The sequence below is a fragment of the Salvelinus sp. IW2-2015 genome, linkage group LG13 (genome assembly GCF_002910315.2).
Source record: "Salvelinus sp. IW2-2015 linkage group LG13, ASM291031v2, whole genome shotgun sequence".
NCBI lineage: Eukaryota > Metazoa > Chordata > Actinopteri > Salmoniformes > Salmonidae > Salvelinus > Salvelinus sp. IW2-2015.
This window is the reverse complement of record NC_036853.1, coordinates 48,268,408-48,290,765: the sequence shown is the minus strand read 5'-3', so window position 1 is coordinate 48,290,765 and position 22,358 is coordinate 48,268,408. Positions and strand designations below refer to the sequence as shown.

The following is a 22,358-nucleotide window of genomic DNA, read 5'->3' as shown; positions in this document are numbered from 1 at the left end:
CAGCCATCTCAGAGGACCAGTCTCTCTCACCAGTAACACTGGATATCAGCAGGTCTTCATGGACTGCAGACTGCAAACAAAGATTGTGCAGAAAAGCATAAAGGTTTATTACATTTGCGTTTTAGTCATTTAGCAGACGCTCTGATTCAGAACGACATACAGAAGCGACTAGGGTTAAGTGTCTTGCTCATGGGCACATCAACAGGTTTTCCCACCTAGTCATGCTCGGGTATTCAAACCAGCGACCTTTCGGTTACTGGCCCAACACTCTTAACTGCTAGGCTACCTGAAAAAAACTTGCTGTACACACAGAAACATTACATCATATTAGAACATGTTAATCACAGTCAAGCCCATGTCTAACAGTGTGATTCAAGTACCTAACAATATGGAGCCATTGGAGTTTATTATAAAAAATGGCGATATGTGTTTTCAAGAATTTGTACATACAAACACGTTTTGTACATTTCATGTAGGCCTTACAATAGAACGAAAACAAGACACCAAAAAAATCTGGGAATGTTGTAGAATAACTTTGGTTGTTTAATCATGTAATCAGTGCTTAATTTGTAAATCGGGAGGTGCCGGAACAAAAAATATGCACGAGAGGCGGGTGACCTGGGGAGCTCTGAGTTACCGGAACGCATTAAACACTAACTGGGGAAAGTATGTGATGCTGTGCAGTTAAATGAATCATATTTTGAGTTCCAGGGTGTTTATAAAAGTCTAAATAACAATAAAAACGCTGACGTGGAAATAGTTATTGGTCATTGTTCACTTCCATTTACACAATGGGTGTGGTTCAATGAAAAAGGTACTCGCGCTGTTTTTGGAAATAAGATACTGCTTATTATAATACACTTCAAATCTCCTATGATCACGGTCTTTACAGCTGAGAGAAGACTTGCTTAGAAAGAACAGTGTGTTAGCAACTCTCATAAAAATAAGTATTTTACAATCCAATTTCAAATAGCAAGTTAACAAAGGGTATGTGGTTAATTACCCTCTTACCCCAAGACACTAGACATGATAACTATAATAATTCAACTAAAGAATAGTTCCCAGACATCCCCTGTGTACATCTCAAGCCACACTGCTACGATTTTTCCCCATTATGGACACTCCTATGTCTGATAAGGCTAGTCAGGAAGGAGAAGCTCTTGTAACATAGTTTGCACTTGAAGGGCTTGTCCTTGGTGTGAACGGCCTGGTGCCTCTTCACATAGTTCGCATGAGCGAAGCGCTTCTGACAGGTGGGGCAGGCGTACGTCTTGCCGGCTTCCGTCCTAACGCTCGGCCTCACACGTTGTGACCCAATGACACCAGAGGTAGAAGCAGGAGACACCACCATCAGGTGGTTAGTCTTTGAGCTCCCTCCTTGACCTCTAGCCATTATTTGGGTGTTGTTGGGATTGTGTGCTGTGCTATAGGCTAGGTATCGCTCGTGGTGAACGCCCATCCTGACCCTGTCTATATTCGTGGGGTAACCATGAGGTAGCTCAGGAAGGCTAGACCCAGGTCCAGGCTTTCTATGAACCCAGTCACCAGGCATTAGGCGAGATCCTGAAGGGGAAGACAGACTTCCTGTTAGACTCCCACCAGGGGGATCGCCCACCACTCTCAGTAAAGGCTGAAGCCCAGGGTGACCTGCTTTGTTCATCATGGATACGGTGGTGTTTGTATTATAGGAACATGAGGGTCTATCTCTATCAGCCCCAGGCCCTGCTTCATCCCTGCACTGAGACTGTGAAGAGAAGGGTCTGGGCTGCAGACTGGATCCCTGACTGGAGCCTCTGTCTCTCTGATGACCACCAGGACTGAGGTTGTTCAGACCACCTGTCCACTGGTTGTGTTCTATGTAGTGGTTGTGGTGGAGTCTCTGTCCCCCATGGTTTGGTCCTGGTTCTGACTCGGTAAGGACGAGTGACGGCTCCTGATCCAGGGTCCTGATCCGGGACCAGGATTTGTGACAGGCAGCTTCAGAGGACCAGTCTCTCCCGCCAGCAACACCGGATATCAGCAGGTCTTCATGGACTGCAGACTGCAAATAAAGATTGTACAGAAAAGCATAAAGGTTTATATAAGAAATTCTTCGCTGTACAGACAGAAACATTACATGACATTATAAAATGTTAACCACAGTCAAGCCCATCTCTAACACTGATTCAAGTATACTACCAATATGGAGGCATTGCAATTTATAAAAAAAAGTAAAAAAAGAAAATGCTCCATACAGTGCATTCGGAAAGTATTCAGGCCCCTTAACTTTTTCCAAATTTTGTTACATTACAGCCTTATTCTGGAATGTATGACAGTTTTTCTTCTTCCTCATCAATCTACACACATACCCCATAATGACAAAGCAAAAACAGTTATAAAAAAACATAACTGAAATATCACATTTACCCTTTACTCAGTACTTTGTTGAAGCACCTTTGGCAGCGATTACAGCCTCAAGTCTTCTTGGGTATGACGCTTCAAGCTTGGCACACCTATATTTTGGGGTTTCTCCCATTCTTCTATGCAGATCCTCTCACACTCTGTCAGACTGGATGGGGAGCGTCGCTGCACAGCTATTCTCAGGTCTCTCCCTATATGTTCGATCTGGATCAAGAACAGGCTCTGGCTGGGCCACTCAAGGACATTCAGAGACTAGTCAGGAAGGAGAAGCTCTTGTTACATAATTTGCACTTGAAGGGCTTGTCCTTGGTGTGAAAGGCCTGGTGTCTCTTCACATAGTTCGCATGAGCGAAGCGCTTCTGACAGGTGGGGCAGGCGTACGTGTGAACAAAGCCACTCTTGTGTTGTCTTGGCTGTGTGCTTAGGGTCATTGTCCTTTTGGAAGGTGAACCTTCGCCCCAGTCTGAGGTCCTGAGCGCTCTGGAGCAGGATTTCATCAAGGATCTCTCTGTACTTTGCTCCGTTCGTCTTTCCCTCGATCCTGACTACTCTCCCAGTCCCTGCCACTGAAAAACATCCCCACAGCATAAGGTTGCCACCACCATGCTTCACCGTAGGGATGGTGGCAGATTTCCCCAAGACATGACACCTGGCATTCAGGCCAAAGAGTTCAATCTTAGTTTCATCAGACCAGAGAATCTTGTTTCTCATTGTCTGAGAGTCCTTTAGGTGCCTTTTGGCAAACGCCAAGCGGGCTGTCATGTGCCTTTAACTGAGGAGCGGCTTCCGTCTGGCCACTCTACTATAACGGCCTGATTGGTGGAGTGCTGCAGAGATGGCTGTCCTTCTGGAAGGTTCTCCCATCTCCACAGAGGAACTCTGGAGCTCTCTCAGAGTGACCATTGGGTTCTTGGTCACCTCCCTGACCAAGGCCCTTCTCTCCCGATTTCTCATTTTGGCCAGGCAGCCAGCTCTAGGAAGAGTCTTGGTGGTTACAAACTTCTTCCATTTAAGAATAATAGAGGCCACTGTGTTCTTGGGGACTTTCAATGCTGCAGACATTTTTTGGTACCCTTCCCCAGATCTGTGCCTTGACACTCCTGTCTCGGAGCACCACAGACAATTCCTTCGACCTCATGGCTTGGTTCTTGTGCTGACATGCACTGTCAATTGTGGGACCTTATATAGACAGGTGTGTGCCTTTCCAAATCATGTCTAATCAATTGAATTTACCACATGTGGACTCCAATCAAGTTGTAGAAACATCAAGGATGATCAATTAAAACAGGATGCACCTGAGCTCAATTTCGAGTCTAATAACAAAGGGTCAGAATATTTTTGTAAATAAGGTAATTTTTGGAATATATTGTTTTATAAATGTGCAAAATTGACTACGGGTATTGTGTGTAGATTGATAAGGGGAAAAAACGACTTAATCAATTTTAGAATAAGGCTGTAACGTAACAAAATGTTGAAAAAGTCAGAATACTTTCTGAATGCACTGTATATGTTGATTCAAGAATGAAGTATAATGTTTTGGTTCGACTGGGATTTTTTTTTTTACAAATCAGTCAGCACACAGTCGATTTAGTCTTTAATTTCAACAAAACTGTCATACACTCACATATGGGACTTACACACAGCTTCACTACTTCATTTATTTTTTATTTTTTAATACTTTCGAAAAGTTCAACATTACATACATCTTCACTACTTCATGTCAAGTAAACATGAACTAAGGCACTATCTTTATCTCACTATAAAACACCAGCATCAATCTAAAGGGACATAGTTGTCACTTCATCAGTGAAGCATTTTTACAGATACCATCACACCAACCATCACCTTATCATTCTAATTCTTTCCTCAGTTCACCGCATCCAGTTCCCTACGACATCCAAAACCAACAGAATTAACTACCAACAAACTATACTGAACAAAAATATAAACGCAACATGTAAAGTGTTGGTTCCATGTTTCATGAGCTGAAATAAGATCCCAGAAATGTTCCATACGCACAAAAAGCTTATTTTTCTTAAATGTTGTGCACAAATTTGTCTACATCCCTGTCAGTGAGCATTCCTCCTTTGCCAAGATAATCCATCCACCTGACAGGTGTGGCATATCAAGAAGCTGATTAAACAGCATGATCATTACACAGATGCACCTTTTGCTGGGGACAATAAAGGCCACTCTAAAATGTGCAGTTTTGTCTCAACACAAAGCCACAGATATCTCAAGTTTTGAGGGAGCGTACAATTGGCATGCTGAGTGCAGGAATGTCCACCACAGCTGTTGCCAGTGAACGGAATGTTCTTTTCTCTATCATAAGCCGCTTTCAATGTTGTTTTAGAGAATTTGGCTGTATCCAACTGGCCTTAGACCACATGTAACCCTTCACCTGCGGGATCATCTGAGACCAGCCACCCGGACAGCTGATGAAACTGAGTATTTCTGTCTGTAATAAAGCCCTTTTGAGGGGATAAACTCATTCTGATTGGCTGGGCCTGGCTCCCGAGGATTGGCCAGGCTCACCAGTGGGGGGGCCTATGCCCTCCCAGGCCCACCCATGGTTGCACCCCTGCCCAGCCATGTGAAATCCATAGATTAGGGCCTGATGAATTCATTTCAATTGACTGATTTCCTAATATAAACTGTAACTCACCCAATTGTTGCATGATGCATTTATATTTTTGTTCAGTATAACTAGTACTACTTTACATTTCACTATACATGGACCATGTGCATTTTCTGCTGGTGTGTCCTGAGTTATCTCCTCTCTGAGAACCTCTTCCCGCAGTGCGGACAGGTGAATGGCCTCTCTCCCGTGTGAACCTTCAGGTGCATCTTCAGCTGGTGTTGGTGGGAGAACCTCTTCTCACACTGGAGGCAATTGAATGATTTCTCCCCTAGGTGGACCCTCTTCAGGTTGGATGAGTCCGAGAAACTGTCCCGGCACAGGTGGCAGCTGAACAATTTCTCCCCCATGTGCATCCTCTGGTGGATCTCCACCTGTTTGGGGAAACTGAAGGCTTTCCCACAGAATAAAAACGCGAAGCGCTTCTCTTTGGCGCCACCACTTTTACTTATTCCATCTCTACTACTGTCATTTGTCAATGGGCTTGTGTAACCATTTAGAGTTAAGGCACTGGCATTGTCTGAGGTCTGGTTTAACATTAGGAGAGTGTGAGGAGGTCGAAGGCCAGGGAGTGTCTGTGTTGTCACAGGGTCCATGTTCCAGTTAATATATCCTAAAGAAGGCAGGTTGAAGGCAGCACCTGTTAGGGGGTTAACCTGAGGCGTCATCAGTCTCTCTGAAACACAATTATAGGAGCAGGATGGAGCATTGCTAGCCAAGTCTGTGTCTGTTCTCTCCAGCTGCATACAAACACCTCCCCACCTTCGCAGACAAAATCTATGCCTAGCCCTGGTTTCAGCCAGTCTGTTGTCATGGAGACTAAGTTCAGATGTTGATTTGTGTAAAAAAAAAAAAAATTCTTGTTGTGGTTAACAGTGTTGTTCACCAGCCCAGAGTTGAGGACTCTATCCCATCCACTGACCTCCACTATGTCACCTCTCGTCCTGGCCTGCTCAGTGATGTTGTCCCCCGGGCCCTTGGCTGCACCCGTCTGGGTCTGGGAATCCAAGATGTCTTCCCAGTCTCCTCTGTTAGCTTCCAGCCAACCACCTACAGGAAAATGTTACTGTCCAGACTTAACAAACATGACACATGGATGGATTTTTAGACATGGATTTTTAGTGTGTTATTTGCCTGGTGATGTCTGACTTATATTGATATACACTGAGTGTACAAAACATTAGGAACGCCTTCCTAACATTGAGTGGCACCCCCATTTCCCTTCAGAACAGACACAATTCGTTGGGACATGGACTCTACAAGGTGTTGAAAGCGTTCCACAGGGATGCTGGCCCATGTTGACGCCAATGCTTTCCACAGTTGTGTTAAGTTGGCTGGATGTCCTGTGGGTGGTAGACCATTCTTGATACAGTCAGGAAACCGTTGAGCGTGAAAAACCCAGCAGCGTTGCAGTTCTTGACACACTCAAACCGGTGCGCATGACACCTACTACCATAACCRGTTCAAAGGCACTTCAATATTTTGTCTTACCCACCCTCTGATTGGTACACATACACAATCCATATCTCAATTGTAGCTAGGCTTAAAAATCCTTCTTTAACCCGTCTCCTCTCTTTGTCTACACGGATTAAAGTGGATTTAACAGGTGACATCAATAAGGGATCATAGACCTGGTCAGTCTGTATCATGGAAAGAGCAGGTGTTCCTAATGTTTTGTACACTCAGTGTACATATTTTAGTTATTGTATTTTATACAAATTGTTTTGATATTGTTTAATAAATGAAGTAATCATATTGTTTCATATGTGTTTAATACAAAAATAAAAGCCAGGTGCATCACTATTCCCATTTAAGATTATTACTGCATGTAGGCTATATGTATTTCTCAATTACCTTGCTCCCCCATCTTTAGTCCACTCATCAAATCAATGCTCTCTGGTCCATCTTCTATTGTCTCCTCTTTGACCAGCAACAGATCAGGCTTCCCATCCTCCATGTCTACTGACTGTAAGAGATACAGAGTGAGAGGATGTTGGATCAAGAAATCTGATATGAGCACCCTGCTATGGAGCATCTTCTGATTGGGCAATGGGGGACTGATATGAGTTTTATGCAAACATGTTAGTTGATTTGATTACTTGACACTCTTTAAAGGGATAGTTCATGATTTCTCCAGAATCAGATTAAATTGTGGATACAATTTTTACGTCTCTGCGTCCAGTATGCAGGAAGTTAGAGGCAATTTTGCAAGCCAGTGCAAACTAGCTTAGTGCAAAGACTGGAAGTTTTCAGGTACAGCTAGCATGTAACTTTAAAGAGTGTCAAGTAATCAAATGAAACGAATAATTCAAAGGCATCGTCCCACAATTACAACAAAATGAATCAAGACCTGGGCCCCTAGTCTCAGAGTACGAGTGCTAATCTAGGACCTTTCCAAATAGAAAAGGCAAAACTGCTCCTAGATCAGCAAACCTACTCTGACACATTTTGTGGATARGGGRCRTGACCTAATACCATTCAGACAGTAGTTTCCGTTGGCTCACCTCAGTGAGACTGTGTGWGGTCCTGTGCTGCTCAGATGGTTCCTCTGTGGGTTCAAGAGGTGAAGTCTGGTTGTCGTCCATGACCATGGTCCCCTCAGGGTTCCCCAGACCCTCCTCACACCCCTCCTCCTTCACCAGCAGAACCTCTGGACCCTCCTCCTGGAAGAGAGAGGTGATYCAGATTACACAGACATACACTCCCTCAGGTACGTATACACACACGATAATAAACACACTTTCAACATAGTGTTTACCCATCCCCACTACGTTTGAGTCCTATACTGTAGTTACAGAATGACTTCATTGTTGTTAAACCCATCATGGAGGACATAAATATGATGTCGTGGGTAAAAATAAGTCAGCTATGATAAGTCAAAAGTCATCAGACAAACCTGACTAAAATATTTTGATGTGTACAGTAGGTGTCTGTTAGTGTGTGGATATGTGTAGCTATATTTAGTAAGTGTATATAGATGCATGCTAACTAAAGATAGTCTCAATGAAAGTCTTAGAATGAAAAGTCACATTTTGTGTTTATTAAACATAAACAAGTGTTAAATACACCATATGAAAACCACARAAACATCAACAAAAGAATCTGCATTAACTTGAAACTACATTCATTCAAGTGTCTTGGGGGGYAAAAAATCAGTTGTTGAACTGAAGCAATGAAATAGGCATTTGTGAACATCATATTGCCTACATAGTACAAACACAATATGTAACCAACTTTTTAGGCTTATATACGACTAAAATATCACACAGTGTCTGGATGCAATATTCTACCCAGGAATATTCAACACTGAAATCTGTTACTCTCATTATTCCAAATTCATCTGTGGATCTTTTCTGCAGACAACAATGACAATTCATCTTTGTCTTTAATGCAGGGTTTGATCTAAAATTCAGAAGCTATAGAGTGGAATTTTTACTTTCTATGTTATAGAGTAGAATGTTTTTTCTGCTGGTGCATCCTGAGGTAGCTCCTCTCTGAGAACCTCTTCCTGCAGTGCATACAGGCGAAGGGCCTCTCTCCCGTGTGGACCCTCTGATGCCTCTTCAGGTCACCAGCCTGGGCGAAGCGCATGTGACACTGAGTACAGCTGAAAGGTTTCTCCCCTGTGTGGACCCTCTGGTGCCTCTTCAGTGTGCCAGCTTGGGCGAAGCGCATGTGACACTGGGTACAGCTGAAGGGTTTTACCCCTGTGTGGATCCTCTGGTGGACCTCCACCTTCTGGAGGCAGCTGAAGCCTTTGTTACAAAACATGCAGAGGAACCGTTTTTCTTTACTATTGCCTGATGTGGCTCCCCCTCCCTGAGTCTGGACTCTAGCCCTGTCTTTTGAGTTCAATACCTGTGAATCGGAAGGTGCCATTGACGTTGACACTGGGTCGCGATCCCTGAACGCATATAAAGGGAAGTTGGTTGCGACATTTAGATTTGTCTCTAAGCTTTTCCTGTAGTCTAAGAAGTCACTAGTGTTGCCCTGCGAGTGTCCTTCTCCTAACTGAGCCTCGTCTGCATTCCATGTCAGAGGAATGTCGCCCTCCACTTTCACAGTAACCTCATCTACGACCAGACCCTCCCTTTTCTTATCTAGGGACCCTTCAMWGTATACACTACTACTGTACCGGTTCCAGTCTCCTCTCATTGAATTAGTCTGTGTATCTAAGTCCACAGGCATGTCACCAGGTATCATCTCTGTAGTGTATGAACAGGATGGATCATTGACAGTATATAACGAGTCACTTGGGTCCTGATGGGACAGAACCGGCCTCGGGCTCGAGTTACCATAAAGTAAATGCTCAGAGCAGGGAGCAGGAGGACAGCTCAGTCGACCCAGCCCTGTTAAAGTCTCGATGTCTGTTTCTGACTTGAGGACGACGTTCGGCGTTCCACTAACCTCCATCGTTCCACTGACCTCCGTGATGCTACGTTGGGTCCTGGGCTGCGCTGGGGTGGTGGTGGGGTCCTCTGTGGCTACAGGGGGTGATCCAGCCTCTCCAGTCTGGATGTCTCTGCTGTGCCGTGGGTCCTCTTCTCCTTCAGACCTCTCCTGCTTGACTCCAGGACCTGCAGCCTCTGCATCTGCAGACTGACACAAGAGAAAGGAGTTTATTACCGGTACATGAGTTGAATTGGATAACAATGTCATAGAGAAATCTCACACGCTCCCCTATGGCAAGTGAATAGCTGAGGGGAGCCTTTCTGAAATAAACAAACCACATTTGATTTACAAAGTAACTGTCATTTTTTATGCAACACCATTACACTAACCTCTATCACAATAATGTGCTGGGTTGAGGTTCCATTCCCCTCATCAACGGTGATTGGTTGGTCATCTCTCCATGTATTGTGTCCCGCTGGCTTCACAAAGCTCCTGTGGCCTCCAGTGAGATGTCCTTCACCTGAGAGAGTGATTGGGGGTTATAAACTGGGTGGTTCGAGCCCTGAATGCTGATTGGCTGACAGCCATGGCATATCAGACCGTATACCACAGGTATGGCAAAACATGTATTTTTACTGCTCTAATTACATTCGTAACCAGTTTATAATAGCAATATGGCACCTCTGGGGTTTGTGGTATATGGCCAATATACCATGGCTAAGGGCTGTATCCAGGCACTCCGTGTTGCATTGTGCATAAGAACAGCCCTTAGAGCCATAGTATATTACCACATCACCTCAGGCTTATTGCTTAATTAAAGAAGTGGTTAGGTTAGCTACTGTCAATGCTCAACAGTATATTATACACTATTGACACTGTCTAGAATTGGCAAGGATGTAAGGTAACAACTTTCATAATGTATTGATTATAGATTGATTGATTATGTTCCATGCATCACATTGTTTTTATTGAGTAAATAATAGGAGATGCAGTAAATCAACAATCAGGTTAGAATATGATATTGTGTTTTTGTGCAAGATAGCTTAGTAATCAGGGGAATTACTGCATACTATCCAAAAACGGACCACGAACCAATTTTGGTTATCACATCTAAAGTTACACATGTGCAGTGCAGAGACAGGCCGCGCAGTTCGGCCTTCTGCTAAATGTACCTCTTGCCATTCCTCTGAATCGGTCAATCTTGACACTGCTGGGACGACTGGCGAGGACGCGATCTCGCGTTGTCCTCTCTGCGCGCTCCCGTGCCACCTTCAGTTCTATTAACTGTAGTTTCCTCCGCAATCCCCTGTTTTCTTTCTGGCTTTGAGAAATTTCTAAACGAAACACTGCATAGTCGTCGTCTACGAGTTTACAGATCTCTGCCACGGCTGCATTCGCTAGTACCTCCATGATGGAGGCTATTTGAGTGTGAAAAACCATACAGTTAGCCATTGTTAACTGCTACTAGCTAGGTTGCGTTACCTAGATAACATCTATCAACCAAGTCCTGTCTCCAACGCAAAGTAAAGACTACCTGGGGCAAGTATGTGATGCTGTGCAGTTAAATGAGTCACAGTTTGAGTTTCATTGTGTTAATGAATCTAACAAAAACGCTAACGTGAAAATTGTTCTTGTTCAACGCTTACTTCCGTTTACTTTTTCTTCCGTGAGGTTTTATGGCGAACTACACGCAAATGGTGTGTTGCCGCCACCAACTGGACGGAGGTGAGAAGAAAAATCGAATAAATGTGAATTCCATTATGGTGAAGGGAAAATAACATTATGTTAAACATTTCCAAAAACGACATTCCTATTTCCTTCAGTCATGAAAAAATAAAGGCTTTGGGGCCTGAGAGGGTGGGATCGCATGAGACAGTTAACCCCTGAACTGGCAGTTAACCCACTGTTCCTAGGCCGTCATTGAAAATAAGAATTTGTTCTTAACTGACTTGCATAGTTAAATAAAGGTAAAAAAATGTAGATCCTCATTAAATATTTTAATCCCAGAAAGCGTTCAGTTGCAGAAATTATGTTGATCTTTCTTGACTTCTTTTCAACTTGTGCAGTGCCGTTTACTCCCATCGCTATAAAAGACACAAAATCCACCTTCTTCACATTAATCATTTCTGGGTCCTGCTGCTGGTGATAGGGCCTACTCAGGCTGCAGTGTAGGCCTACCGGTATTCACCACCATCGGACCTTCACAGATACTCGACCTTTCTCCCCTTCTGACAGCCTCTGCATCCCTTAAACCTCCTAAGGATCCGACACTTTTTTTCAATTTTCGCCTAAAATTACATACCCAAATCTAACTGCCTGTAACTTAGGCCCTGAAGCAAGGATATGCATATTCTTGGTACCATTTGAAAGGAAACACTTTGAAGTTTGTGTAAATGTGAAATGAATGTAGGAGAATATAACACAATAGATCTGGTAAAAGATAATATAAAAATTTTAAAAACGTTATTTTGTATTTTTTTGTACCATCATTTTGAAATACAAGAGAAAGGTCATAATGTATTATTCCAGCCCAGTTGCAATTTAGATTTTGGCCACTAAATGGCAGCAGTGTATGTGCAAAGTTTTAGACTGATCCATTGAACCATTGCATTTCTGTTCAAAATGTTGTATCAAGACTGCCCAAATGTGCCTCATTTGTTTATTAATAACTTTTCATGTTCAAAATTGTGCACTCTTCTTAAACAATAGCATGGTATTCTTTCACTGTAATAGCTACTGTAAATTGGACAGTGCAGTTAGATTAACAAGAATGGAAGCTTTCTGCCAATATCTGATATGTCTATGTCCTGAGAAATRTTCTTTGCTCCTTGTCCATTCTCTTCTACCTTGCATGTGAAATCTCATTCGGCTTCTCACCTCTACAGACACTTCTTACATGTCCAAATATTTTACAGCAAGAACATTGTAAAGGACGATTTATAAAAACAGACACCACTTTCAAGCAGGCTAGTATAACTAAATACTTCTGGGCACAGATTTTTGGAATTTTTCAGAATAAGAGTCCCGTCTTGTACATTTCTATGAATAATTAGAGGCGAAAATTATGGAATATGTGCACAATTGTCAATATGTTTTATACTTATCATACAAATAATCATGAAATGTCTTTCTATAAAATGTGTGATTTATTTGTTTATTTCTTTAAGCCTAAATGGTCAACCATTTTGTGTGTGTGTATATGTAACCGATGTTACATATACACACACAGGCTCATGCACAGGCTCCCGGGCGCGAACCAGGGACCCTCTGCACACATCAACAACAGTCACCCACGAAGCATCGAAGCATTTTTTTTATATTGGATATACTAATTGCACCATACACAATTATCTGCATGTTTTGTTGCAGTAAAAGAGAGGTCCATTCTACTCAGGAGCACTTTTAGTTTCTAAAACCACAGAGTTTACACCCAGAGGAGCGTGGCTGCTCATTTTTTGGCCTTTAACGAAGCAATGCGCATGCCCAGCCCACCTGACAATCTGTCTTTTTCAGCCATCCATTTCCTGTGTTTGAAGGGTGCAAAATCCACTTGTCACTTAAATATCGCTGGATTGATTGCTTTTACCCTTGTAACTCTTTCATACTCTTGCTTGTGCCTGTCGTTTTTTCCGTTAACGTTACGACTGCTGAATTTTAAAACAATAATCCTTTCAAACACACCCCGGTAATGACTGGAATGGGCTCAATGGGATACATTGGCTCTCCATTTAATCTATAACAACGCTAAAGCTTCGTTGGGGATTTAACGCACCGTCTCAACACTTACAGTGCCTTCAGAAAGTATTCATACCCCTTGACTTATTCCACATTTTATTGTGTTACAGCCTGAATTCAAATTTGATTAAAMAATTGTTTTACTCCCACCCATCTACCCCATAATGAAAAGGGGAAAACATGTTTTTAGATTTTTTTTGCAAATGAATTGAAAATGAAATACAGAAATATAAAATGTACATACACAACCGTTCAAGTTTGGGGTCACTTAGAAATGTCCTTGTTTTTGAAAGAAAAGCACATTTTTGTCCATCAAATTGATCAGAAATACAGTGTAGACATTGTTAATGTTGTAAATTACTTTTGTTGCTGGAAATGGACGATTTTTAATGGATTATCTACATAGGCGTACAAAGGCCCATTATCAGCAGCCATCACTGCTGTGTTCCAATGGCACTAATTGATCATTAGAAAACGCTTTTGCAATTATGTTAGCACAGCTGAAAACTGTTGTGCTGATTGAAGAAGCATTTGTGGGTTTGATTACAGGCTCAAAATGGCCAGAAACAAATAACTTTCTTCTGAAACTCGTCAGTCTATTCTTGTTCTGAGAAATGAAGGCTATTCCATGCGAGAAATTGCCAAGAAACTGAAGATCTCGTACAATACTACGCCCTTCACAGAACAGCGCAAACTGTCTCTAACCAGAATAGAAAGAGGAGTGGGAGGCCCCGGTGCACAACTGAGCAAGAGGACAAGTCAAGCTCGTGTCTAGCTTGAGAAACAGACACCTCACAAGCAGACTGAACCAGGTTTTGCCTGTGCTTAGCTTTTGTCTGTGCTTTACCCCCCCCCCCCCAAAAAAAAATAATATAAAATTATCCCTAGTCCTTGCCAATGACAAGCATACCCACAACTTGATGCAGCCACCACAATGCTTGAAAATATTTAGAGTGGTACTCAGTGATGTGTGCATACTGAGTGTATTGATACACCATCCAAAGTGTAACTTCACCATGCTCAAAGGGATGTTCAATGTCTGTTTTTTTTTATTATCTTCCCATCTACCAATAGGTGCCCTTCTTTGTGAGGCATTGGAAAACCTCCCAGGTCCTCTCCTGTGTCTGCACCTCATCGTTCCCCTGGGAAACCTGTAAGGGAGAGGGAAATGGAGAGACAGGAGAGGCTAATCTGAAGGACAGTTCCAAGGGGCAAGAATTTAAATGAACAACATGCAAGAGGCTACATAGAATTGGTGTGTGTCCTTTCATCACTGAGTCGGTTCCCTCTTCCAGCAGTCAGGTTGGAGTCTCTTCTGCTTCTCTTCTGTTCTTTGGCTTCAATGGTGTACATCCTCCTCTCATCTTCTTCCCCAAGATCGCAAGGAAGCAATGGTGTGTCATGTTAATCACTCTATTATTGATCTACTGGTGTCATGTGACAAAATGTTTAAATTGTGTTGAAATTGAATTATAATCCCTCAAAGTTTACTGTAATTAAGCAATAAGGCACGAGGGGGTGTGGTATATGGCCAATATACCACGGCTAAGGGCTATTCTTATGTACGACGCAATGTGGAGTGCCTGAATACAGCGTGGTATATTGGCCATATACCACAAACCCCAGAGGTGTCTTATTGCTATTATAAACTGGTTACCAACATAATTAGAACAGTCAAAATAAATGTTTTGTCATACCCGTGATATACGTACGGTCTGATATACCACGGCTGTCAGCCAATCAGCATTTAGGGCTCAAACCACCCAGTTTATAATATACAATAAACTAGTGTTTTTCCTATCTTGTAGCTGTCATAATATGTGTATGTTATGCTTTGCATTGTTAATGACAATGTATTATTGATCTAGCACGTGACAAGATGTTTAAAATAATTTTTTACTGTTAAAATTGTATTAGGTTACCTAATATACAGTAAACAAGTATTTTTCCAATCTTGGAGCTGGCACAGTATGGGCATGTTATGCTTTGCCATGTTAATAACAATGGATTATTGATCTACTAGTGCACACATCTAAAAAAAAAAAAAAATCTACCAGCTATTTTTACAGGTTCATTTTTTTACATAGGGGTCATCAAAGTTCACTGTAATATAACTACTTTAAAAAGAAATGTGGGGATAGAGCAAGAAAATTTTGTTAAACACTATTTATAATCTCTGTTTAAGGAAATAGAAAAAAAACATKAAACTCACTTAGATCTTGCTGTGAAGCTGTGTGTGTCTTTATGTACTGTGTTTTTCTGTCATGACTGTAAACACATCTTTCTTTAACAATTGAACATTTACTCAACAGCACCACCGTTATGCTACTGCAGCCTCTCTCTACCTGTGATTTCAAAGTCGTTTTTTATAAGGTGCAAAAATGAAATAAACGATTTGGTATCATTTCGATTCTGGAAGATCGAATACGTGCGCTTCAAACTGTTTGCTTGGAATGATTTGAAACTATCGTCTCTATCTGTGCATGAGCCTGCATCCGCCTCGGAGTGACAATTGCATGGATCCTGGTTACAGTTCCAGCTATTGTGTTCTCCTATTAAAGGATTTGGAAACTAGAAATGCTCCTGAGTAGAATGGACCCCGCCCCTTTTACTGCAACACAATGTACAGGAAATTATTTTATGCACAATATATGTGTCCATTATGAAAAAACAATTGGATTTAAGCTGATTAGCCACTGATTTAGGGCATCAAAAATGAGCAGTGACGATGCTGGGGCTATAAACTCAGGGGATTTGAAAAGTACAAGTGCTCCTGAGTAGAGTGGACCCCCTTTTACTCTGACACAATGCATAGGAAATTGTGTATGGTGCAATATGTACAGTGCATTCGGAAAGAATTCAGACCCCATTACTTTTTCCACATTTTGTTACGTTACAAACTTATACTAAAATTGATTAAATTTAAAATAAATCCTCAATCTACAGGCAATACCCCATAATGACAAAGCGAAAACAGGTTTTTAGAAATGTTTGCAAAAAAAAACATACCTTATTTAAGTAAGTATTCAGACCCTTTGCTATGAGACTCGAAATTGAGCTCAGGTGCATCCTATTTCTATTGATCATCCTTGATATGTTTTCTATCAGAATCATAAAACACGGGACAAGATGTTAAAACTGTCCATTGTGCCAATAGATGGTATGCACTCACATGAGATTTGCCGTGATGTTGACAGAGTGGCATGGGAGGTTTATTTCTTAGACTGGGTTAAGATGTCAATTTTGGGACACATCCTCAGTAGTGTGCCTTCGAATCAGTGGGTGTTTCGGCCTTTAATCACTAAACACCCTCATCAAAGGTGGTCAGCTAAAGGGTGATCAAGCCTTAGCTTGTGTCCCATGCCCAATTAAGATTTCCAAAGGGACTATGCAAGGCAGGGGCGTCCTCTTCCCTGAGCCAGCCCTACAGCTGACCGCATACCTCAGATCTGAATTGGGTTCTCAGGTGGGGGTGGGGGGGTCATGAAGTTATAGCCCAGCAAGGGTCCTTCCGTTTGATCCAGATCCACTGGCTGCCTCTTTCAGCTGCTTGAGAAACTGCTCTGACGGTCTGCCGCAGAGCCTGTCCATGGATTCCAAGTTCTTTCAGCAACCTGATGGTGGAAGAAGCCACAAATCCTCTGCATCCCAATTCAACTGGCCAGACTTTTGCATTCCAGCCACGCTGAGTTGCGTCTGCTGCCAACTCTGTGTAACGCAGTTTCTTACGCTCGTAGGCCTCTTCAACAGAGTTTTCCCACGGGACTGTGAGCTCTATGATGTACACAGCCTTTCGTGAAGGGGACCAGAGTACCATGTCTGGCCTAAGGTTGGTAGAAGCAATCTCAGGTGGAAAAATGAGTTGCTGGCCAATATCGACAAGCATCTTCCAGTCCCGGGCCATGGCTAGGTGTCCAGTTTCTGGCTTCGTAGGAGGATGCTTGGGCCTTTTCTGTCCCTCCCGGATGAATGTTGTTGTTTTGACGGGATTGCTTGCTTTTGGAGGTAATGAATTGGTTGCACTCCTCTTGGTCTCAAGTGCTGCAGCCAGGCTCTTGAGGATCTGATTGTGCCTCCAAGTGTAGCGGCCTTGTGAGAGGCTGGTCTTGCAACCTGTCATTAAATGCCTGAGAGTCGCTGGAGCTGGGCAGAGGGGGCAGGTCGGATCCTCGCCATACCATTGATGTAGGTTTTTTGGTGATGGAAGCACATCATAAACAGCTCTTATGATGAAGCTGATGTTGCTTGCCTCCATTTGCCAAAGCTCACTCCAGTTGATCTTTCTCCTCTCCAGACCTTCCCACCGCGTCCATTGCCCTTGTTTAGCAAGAGAGACAGCCTTTGCACTTCTTGCAGTCTCCTCCTGTCTGCGCACCTCCTCGACTACCAGCTTCCTGCGTTCAGATGTTGTTGCCTTATGGAACGTTGGTTTGCTTGCTGCCAGGCCAAAGCCTCCTTTTCCATGCTGGATATTCCCCACAATGTCTTGGTGTCTCAGGGCTGATGTTGCTTGCTGCACAGCCTTGGATGATGTCCATTTCCGTCCAGTTTGTAGGGGAGGTGCAGCCTTGCTAATGGTCTGGTCTTTGGAGTCCTTCAATGTCATCTGAAGTCTTACTTTAGAGCACTGGTACTCCTCCATTAGACTTGTAAGAGGTAGTTCAAGGACCCCTTTGCCATAGAGGCCGATGTTACTCAGGCATCGTGGGACACCCAGCCATTTCTTCACGTATGAGGTAATGGTTCGCTCCATCTTCTCCACTGTTGTTATTTGGACCTCATAGACGGTGAGTGGCCACATTACCCGGGGGAGAAGTCCAAAGTGTAGGCACCAAAGCTTTAGCTTCCCAGGCAGTAGGGTCTTGTTGATGTTCTCAAGACCGTCGGCGATGTCCTGCCTTACTTGCTGCACTTGATCTTTATCCCGGAGGCTTTCGTTGTACCATCTACCCAGGCTCTTGACGGGTTGCTCAGACACCGTTGGTATTGGGTCATCTCCAATGCAGAACCTCACATCTTTAAGCTGTCCCTTGACTATGGAGATGCTTCGAGATTTGCTTGGCTTGATTTTCATCCGGGCCCACTTGATGTTATCCTGCAGTTTTGCAAGTAGCCGCCTGGTGCATGCTGCAGTGGTGGTCAGTGTAGTCATGTCATCCATGTATGCTCGGATAGGTGGGAGACGGAGCCCTTCCTTAGTTCTCTCACCGCCGACCACCCATCTCGATGCCCTGATGATGACTTCCATGGCCATTTTTTTATTTCACCTTTATTTAACCAGGTAGGCTAGTTGAGAACAAGTTCTCATTTGCAACTGCAACCTGGCCAAGATAAAGCATAGCAGTGTGAACAGACAACAACACAGAGTTACACATGGAGTAAACAATAAACAAGTCAATAACATAGTAGAAGAAAAAAAAGAAAAAAAAGAGAATCTATATACAATGTGTGCAAAAGGCATGASGAGGTAGGCAATAAATAGGCCATAGGAGCGAATAATTACAATTTAGCAGATTAACACTGGAGTGATAAATCATCAGATGATCATGTGCAAGTAGAGATACTGGTGTGCAAAAGAGCAGAAAAGTAAATAAATAAAAACAGTATGGGGGTGAGGTAGGTAAACTGGGTGGGCTATATACCGATGGACTATGTACAGCTGCAGCGATCGGTTAGCTGCTCAGATAGCAGATGTTTGAAGTTGTTGAGGGAGATAAAAGTCTCCAACTTCAGAGATTTTTGCAATTCGTTCCAGTCGCAGGCAGCAGAGAACTGGAAGGAAAGGCGGCCAAATGAGGTTTTGGCTTTAGGGATGATCAGTGAGATACACCTGCTGGAGTGCGTGCTATGGGAAAGCCTTGGCCAGGTCGATGAAGACGGCCATATTGAAGGCCAGAGGTGAAATTGTACAGCCTGCCATTATGCCTACTTCCAAGCGCTGCCATGTTGTTGTGAAGTCAGGTGTTGTGAAACACAATTGCAGGTCTTGGAAATAGGCCTTTACCAGTGTAGTGATGGGTTCTGGTACGTGGAAAATGTTGAAGGATTCCCAGAGGAGTTCATGGGGAACTGAGCCAAAGGCATTGGCCAGGTCGAGGAAGATGACATAGAGGTCTCTCTTGTCCTTCTTAGCTGTTTGGATCTGGTGCCAAATCATACTAGTATGTTCCAGGCAACCAGAGAAACCAGGAATGCCTGCTTTCTGTACAGATGTATCAATGTACTTGTTCCTTTCCAGGTAAGTAGACAGCCTCTGTGCTATTATACTGAAAAAAAAATAACTTGATTGGAGTCCACCTGTAGTAATTTCAATTGATTGGACATGATTTGGAAAGGCGCACGCCTGTCTATATAAGGTCCCACAGTTGACAGTGCATGTCAGAGCAAAAACCGAACTATGAAGTCGAGGGAATTGTCCGTAGAGCTCCGAGACAGGATTGTGTCGAGGCACAGATCTGCGGAAGGGTACAAAAATATTTCTGCAGCATTGAAGGTCCCCAAGAACACAGTGGCCTCCATCATTCTTAAATTGAAGAAGTTTGGACCACCAAGACTCCAAGAGCTGGCCACRAGGCCAAGCTGAGCAATCGGGGGAGAAGGCCTTGGTCAGGGAGGTGACCAAGAACCCGATGGTCACTGTGACAGAGTTCCAGAGTTTCTCTGTGGAGATGGAAAAACCTTCCAGAAGGACATTCATCTCTGCAGCACTCCACCAATCAGGCCGTTATGGTAGAGTGGCCAGACAGAAACCACTCCTCAGTAAAAGGCACATAACAGCCCGCTTGGAATTTGCCAAAAGGCACCTAAAGGACTCTGACAATGAGAAACAAGATGAAACCAAGATTGAACTCTTTGGTCTGAATGCCAAGCCTCACGTCTGGAGGAAACCTGGTGAAGCATGGTGGTGGCACCATCATGCTGTGGGAATGTTTTTCAGCGGCAGGGACTGGGAGACTAGTCAGGCTTGAGGGAAAGATGAACGTAGTAAAGGACAGAGAGATCCTGCTCCAGAGCGTTCAGGACCTGGGGTGAAGGTTCCCCTTCCAACAGAACAAAGAACCTAAGCACACAGCAAAGACAACGCAGGAGTGGCTTCGAGACAAGTCTCTGAATGTCCTTGAGCGGCCCAGCCAGAGCCCGGACTTGAACACGATCGAACATTTCTGGAGAGACTGTGAAATAGCTATGCAGCGACGCTCCCAATCCAACCTGACAGAGCTTGAGAGGATCTGCAGAAAAGAATGGGAGAAACTCCACAAATACAGGTGTGCCAAGCTTGTTGCGTCATACCCAAGAAGACTCGAGGCTGTAATCTCTGCCAAAGGTGGTTCAACAAAGTACTGAGTAAAAGGTCTGAATACTTAGACAGGTGTGTGCCTTCCCAAATCATGTCCAATCAATTGAATTGAACATAGGTGAACTCCAAACAAGTTGTAGAAACATCTCAAGGATGATCAATGGAAACAGGATGCACCTGAGCTCAATTTCGAGTCTCAAAGCAAAGGGTCTGAATAGTTATGTAAATAAGGTATTTCTGTTTTTATTTGCCAAAATGTTTAAAAAACAGTTTTTCCACTTTGTCATTATGGGGTATTCTATGTAGGTTGATGAGGGAAACTATTTAATCAATTTTAAAATAAGGCTGTAACGTAACAAAATGTGGAAAAGGGGAAGGGGTCTGAATACTTTCAGAATGCATTGTACACAGGGTACCAGTACCAAGTCGATGTGCAGGGTTACGAGGTAATTGAGGTACTGTAGATATCTACATATAACTAGGAATAAAGTGACTAGGCAACAGGATAGATAATAAACAGTAGCAGCAGGGTATGTGCTGAGTCCAAAAAAAGTTTGTGCAAAAAGGGTCAATGCAGATAGTTAAATAGTTACCTGGACTAACTATTTAGCAGTCTTATGGCTTGCGGGTAAAAGCTATTCAGGGTTCTGTTGGTTCCAGACTTGGTGCAACAATACCGCTTTCCGTGCGGGAGCAGAGAGAACAGTCTATGACTTGGATGGTTGGAGTCTGACAATTTCTAGGGCCTTCTTCTGACAACACCTGGTATAGAGGTCCTGGATGGCAGGGAGCTCGGTCCCAATGATGTACTGGGCCGTATGCACTACCCTCTGTAGTGCCTTGCGATTGGATGCCAAGCAGTTGCCATAACAAGCGGTGATGCAGCCAGTCAAGATGCTCTCAATTGTGTAGCTGTAGAACCTTTTGAGGATCTGAGGGCGAATGACAAATCTTTTAAGCCTCCTGAGAGGGAAGACGTGTTGTCATGCCCTCTTCACGACTGTGTTGATGTGTGGACCATGACAGATCCTAGGTGGACACCGAGGAACTTGAAGCTCTCGACCCGTTCCAATACAGCCCCGTCGATGTGAATGGGGTGTGCTCGGCCCTCCGTTTCCTGTAGTCCACAATCAGCTCTGTTGTCTTGCTGACGTTGAGGGAATCACTGTCATAATATGGATGCCAAGAGTGTGCAAAGCTGTCAAGGAAAAGGATGGCTACTTTGAAGAATCTCAAATATAAAATATATTTTGATTTGTTTAACACTTTTTAGATACTACATGATTCCATGTGTTATTTCATAGGTTTGATGTCTTAACTATTATTCTACAATGTAGAAAACAGTACAAATAAAGAAAAATCCTGTAATGAGTAGGTGTGTCCAAAAACTTTTGACTGGTACTGTATATGAAGCACCTTTTTATAGAGGGTAGAGTTGAGATTGCATAGGATTTTCCTTTCTATTTTGTATATGGACTTGAAGATTACGTCAATCAATGCCAGGGGGATACGAAACCTGTTGAAGATTAAAGCTTTTTTTTTGTAAGGACTGCAACGCAGATCTTGTATTCGTTCAAGAAACACATTAATGTAAAGAGGACTATAATTTGGTGAAGAATCAGTGGGGCAGTGACATTTTCTTGGCCCACGGGACTAATCATTCAGCTGGGGTTACACATTTTAGCACATCATTTTGAAGGGATTTTCTTTTACATGGACAAATTATTTGTGTTGTTTAATGTATATGGATACTGTTCTAGTCCTCCAAATGACTTACTTCTGAGAAAATATCCACCCAGTCAGATTATAGTTGGGGGGGGATTTTAATATGGTTTATTATAATGAGACTGATAGATTAGCCCATAGGCCTAACATTGGTGTGAACAAATTGATGAA

General features: G+C 43.1%; 2 protein-coding genes and 1 long non-coding RNA gene across 3 annotated transcripts in view; 1 reads left to right on the top strand and 2 right to left on the bottom strand.

Annotated features, from left to right (window-relative positions):
• Positions 1-22,358, bottom strand: part of LOC111971305 (uncharacterized) — a 124,910-nt gene that overhangs the window by 38,071 nt on the left and 64,481 nt on the right. The window lies entirely within an intron of this gene.
• LOC139028581 (uncharacterized) lies at positions 84-11,100 on the bottom strand. Its single transcript, XM_070446380.1, has 7 exons — positions 10,603-11,100; positions 9,820-9,950; positions 9,446-9,637; positions 7,543-7,701; positions 6,893-7,004; positions 5,961-6,088; positions 84-2,041 (listed from the first exon to the last, which is right to left on the bottom strand). The coding sequence occupies exons 1-7, from the start codon at positions 10,880-10,882 to the stop codon at positions 1,097-1,099; spliced, it is 1,947 nt and encodes a 648-aa protein (XP_070302481.1). The 5' UTR covers positions 10,883-11,100; the 3' UTR covers positions 84-1,096.
• LOC111971767 (uncharacterized) lies at positions 10,892-15,590 on the top strand. Its single transcript, XR_002878321.2, has 3 exons — positions 10,892-10,973; positions 11,102-11,155; positions 14,240-15,590. It is a non-coding gene; the product is annotated as an uncharacterized lncRNA (long non-coding RNA).